The 4,352-nt window shown below is 38.0% G+C and overlaps 1 protein-coding gene across 1 annotated transcript; it reads right to left on the minus strand.

The window, feature by feature from the left end:
• Positions 1 to 372: 372 nt before the first annotated feature.
• LOC146702274 (caspase recruitment domain-containing protein 8-like) lies at positions 373 to 2,600 on the minus strand. The gene is made up of 2 exons (XM_085469229.1): positions 2,546 to 2,600; positions 373 to 2,387 (listed from the first exon to the last, which is right to left on the minus strand). Exons 1-2 carry the CDS (start codon positions 2,598 to 2,600, stop codon positions 1,153 to 1,155), a joined length of 1,290 nt encoding a protein of 429 aa, XP_085325355.1. The 3' UTR covers positions 373 to 1,152.
• Positions 2,601 to 4,352: the final 1,752 nt, after the last annotated feature.

Genomic DNA, 4,352 nt, shown 5'->3' on the forward strand with positions numbered 1-4,352 from the left:
GGTTACATGTTTTGATATTTACATATTTACATATTCGAATGTTTACACATGCACTTTCAAAGCAGTAATAAGTACGTACTGAATGCTGCAGTTACCTGAGTCTAGGATTTCCTGGCTTCTGATTGGCTAGCGAAGTCTCATGGGGGCTGCACACAGGAAGTGTTGTTTTTGTTGTGTGGAGATTAAAGGTGCTGCTAAGAAAGTTATCCATCTTCATCTTGCTGTTTCTAATAGTTCAGAGAGATTCAGAGCCACATAACGAACCGTCATGTTGCATTTTTAACACCTGAAATGTTCACATTGGTCGAGCGTGTGAAGGCCTTCAGTGTCATTGTGAGGAAACTCAGCCAAACTTCATTACATGCACAAGTAATTTATTTTCATTCTTTCTTTTTAATTACAGGGCGATCGATTCAGATAGACAATACATAGCATTTAGTACTCAAAAAAAGTTGGATTCAAGTCAAATTTACGGTGAACACTGAATCATAAAGTGAACAAATCTTTAGCAAATATAAAATATTTTAAGAATTGACAACAATAAGCAATCACATCAGATCATTTTGGGCCAACAAGATCAAATTCCTGCTGTTTGTTTTAGCCTCATTAAAAAAAAATCCACAAATACACAACAGAGATGGATCAAATATATACAGATACATCTGGAAATTACTGCACAATAACAATTTTAGTTTATTTTTTTAGCTAAAACACATTAAAGTTGCAAATATGTGTTTAATATGAGGTTAAAGTGCAGACATTTACTTTTAATTTTGGGAGTTAAAAAAACTAAAATAATGGATTAACTGTTGGAAATCTTTTTTATACAATCTTGTATTTCACATTAACAATTCTGTTAAAAGCTGTTTCAAATTATGAAGATAAAATGTGGTTTGTGTTTGCACTTTTTTTACTCACTACATCCAGTCAAAGGAAATCTCAGTTTAAACTAAAGATATTATTATATGTTAATTGTTGTAATCAGCCATGTAACATTAATATTAATAGCCAGTTTCAGTCTAGAGAAAAAAGCTGGATTCAACTTTGCTTAAAGATCAAAAAGAGCTGGAGCAGTCCTATTTCGATCAAACTAAGATGTTGATGTTTGTAACTGAAGCCTGAAGACAAATTCAGCAAAATTTACCAGATGCCTCAAATCAGCCCAATGTACTCACAGAAGAAGGAGTCAAGTTCACACAGAGACTCAATCATCTGTGAAGTAGCACGTTCACCTTTGTTTCTCACAGTGTCGATAACAAAACGAGCTCTTTCCCTTCTGTTTTGTATTACGATTGCTTCCTCCCTCTCAGCATCAGTTATCACTCTTTCCTCCAGCAGTTTGTCCATCAGACTGCTGAGAACAGGTCCTGATATCCCTTTAATAATGGAGCTCCGTACATTTAACAGCTTCTCATTTGGAGGGAGACTCAATGTTCTCACTCTGTTGGGCAAAAGACAAACCTCACTTTTCCAGACACAGCTGGAGCTGCTCTTGTGTGTCACACTCAGGTTAACATCTGTAATGACTCTGTTGAAAATCACCTGGAATGATGGAACTGAGCTGTTAAAATACTCTCCATGAAACTCTGCTTCATTTGGTTGAACTACAATCAGGTCATCATCAGGAGCAGTGGACAGAGTGTAAACCTGCTTTGGAAACAGACTACATCTCGAAGGTATGTCTATGTACTTCTCTTCACCATTTAATTCCCTCCTGGTACGCTTAACATGACGAATCACTACATTCCTCGGCACCAACAACACACTGAGGACAGACCTGGGATCAGGATCAACTGGGGGATTGTAGAAGAGGAGAATCAAAGCTTGGACTGGTTCAGGGGGAGAGTTGTCATCTCTGAAAATACCATAACCAGAAAACCCTGTGATGTTTATAACAACATGAGTTTCTGTTATCTGCAGAGGGTTGATAAACTTGATATCTTCAAGCTTATCCACATGAGCGACCTGCAAGAACTGACCTCCACCTGTGGAGATGAGCTCACAGTGTGGGAGATGAAGCTGACACACAGACTGCTGCTGACATTTGATGTCAAACAGGGGTCCTGCAGGCTTCTTGTGGTGTTGGGCCAGCAGCCTCCTGTTCCAAGGGACAGTCCTGTAAACCACGTCTCCTTCTGCCCTCATGACAAACACCAGGCCGGTCACACTGCACTGGTACAGGCCTGCACAGGAGCACTGGAACCGGTAGGTTTCATCATCAGACTCATCAGCAGTGATGATAGGTGTAAACTCTTCAAAGCAGCTTTGTGGCTTCATGTCACGTGAACTTGCTGCTTGTGTTAAATCCTTCTTTAATGTTGTTCTCAGTGACGGCAAGTCCTTAGAGCGATTCACAGAGTTGGATATTTCACTCGGCTCATGGAAATCTGCAGAGAAATAAAATAGAGGATTCAATGACAGTGGGACAGTTTGTAGATGGGACGCAAGAGGGCAAATCAGCCATCTGGAACAATTCCCTCAGAAATCTGCTTTTGGGTCCAGATTTTCCTCATCATCACACAAAGTAATCTCTATACTCTCTTACTTAGACTTGGATCCTCCCGTGCCGATTGGCACATCGGGTGACAAGGGAACGCCATCGAACTCGGTCCGTCGCGGCACTCTCTACCACACAGCAATTTAACAAAATATATGATTAACAACAACAACAATAATAATAATAATAACAATGACAACAACAACAATAATAATAAACAGAAGAGTTAAACGGTTTCACTGAAAGAACTCTGTTAAGTTCAATTAAGAGTTAAGAAGTTCATTTCTGGTCTCTGCTGGATATTCTTATTGGAAACAGGAAACTTGTATTGTTTTTATGTGTTTTGTTCATTTATTTATTTTTGCCTAAACCTACATGCAGGACAGACAAAAAAACAAGAAAAACAAAGATCTGACTTACCCAGTGAGTTGTCTATTGGGTTCTCATAACCCAAATCTTTCAAACAGATCGTCAGATGTCTTTTTATTGGATGGATGGGTTGGCTGGATCATGTGAGTCCTTTCTCCTTCCCACCTGAATGTCGTGTCATTTGAGAGTTTTTCAGTTTGCTCTAGCAAAACAACTTCCCACAAGTGCCCACAAGATCCGCTGTAAAATCAGAATTTCAGCAGGCTGTGTTTGACCACTGACCAATGGTTTGAAGCAGCCCTCAGCGCTCATGTAACAGCTTTTTATATACTGTAGAATATAGAAGTCTAAATCCACAGCAAACTTTCGAATCATCAGCAGCAGCAAGTAATCTGATCACAGTCTGCACAGAAAATCTGCTGGAGATCACAGTACAAAATGTACACCACGTAGTCTAAAGTGAGTGATTTCTCCAGGCAGACTAGAACCGAGGGTTCCCCTACGAGTCCAAGGTCGTAAATGACCTTAAATAATGTCGCTGGACCGAGGAAGCCAGTGATCTTACATTATTTCTAAAGGCTTCTGAAGGGAATCTGATATTGAAATATCACAACATCACTTCTCAAAGAGCTATTTACCATTCAGTCATTTAAGTGTTTGATAATTAAGGAGTTTAATTTAAGTGATGTAATATTTTGTGCAAATAGAGACGTGATGCAGCTCTCTGTGTATGTAAATGTTTCTGAAAAGCTTTTTATTGCTTAAATTAGAATTTAAGCGTATTAAGTGAAAAACCAGAGTTTTTTTTAAACTCAGTTGTTATTATAATTTACAACATTGCAACTTGTACTTGTCAATGTTCGCAAGTAGGACAGTTACAGGAATAGCAATGCAGAAGTACAGATTAAAATAAAAACTGCAATAGGGAAACACAAACAATACTAGGAAGCCAAACAAAACAAAACACAAACAAACAAACAAGAAGAAGGAAAAAAACCCCCAAAACTTAATGTAATACTAAATAACATGTGACAATCTTAATAGCCATAAATAAACAAAAAGAAACAGACCTGTGCTAAATTATTGAAACAGTAAAGCATGTATGGGTCGCCAACGCTCAGTAAACAATTCTCTCTGAATCCGCAGAGCAAATGTTGTTTCCTCCATCTGGTAAATCTTTCTTACTTTATCAAGCCACATATTATATAAAGGTGGGTCAAGATTCAGCCATTTAATGGTGATACACTTTAGTGCTGCTGTAAACAAGATTCTTAAGAGATACTTTTTATCATTTCCCGCAAAACCATTTGGTAAGACTCTTAAAATGGCTCACTGTTGGTCCTTTATTAATGGTTGTTAGAAAACTGTATTGAGAGCTTTATATATGTCATTCCAAAATTATTTTTATTATTATTTTTTTACAAACCTTACAGAGAAAAGCTGAAGTCATAACTTGGACAGGAGCAGCTGGGAGATCAAGTCAAAT

This window comes from Copadichromis virginalis, linkage group LG9 (assembly GCF_057382275.1).
Source record: "Copadichromis virginalis isolate Kocher_CV1m ecotype Utaka linkage group LG9, C_Virginalis_male_GT1.1, whole genome shotgun sequence".
Classification (NCBI taxonomy): Eukaryota; Metazoa; Chordata; class Actinopteri; order Cichliformes; family Cichlidae; genus Copadichromis; species Copadichromis virginalis.

Coding starts and splice junctions, on each gene's coding strand:
- LOC146702274 (XM_085469229.1), bottom strand. CDS start 2,600: ATGGCGTTCCCTTGTCACCCGATGTGCCAATCGGCACGGGAGGATCCA. Junction 2,388..2,545: donor ACGGGAGGATCCAAGTCTAA/GTAAGAGAGTAT, acceptor ATTTCTCTGCAG/ATTTCCATGAGCCGAGTGAA.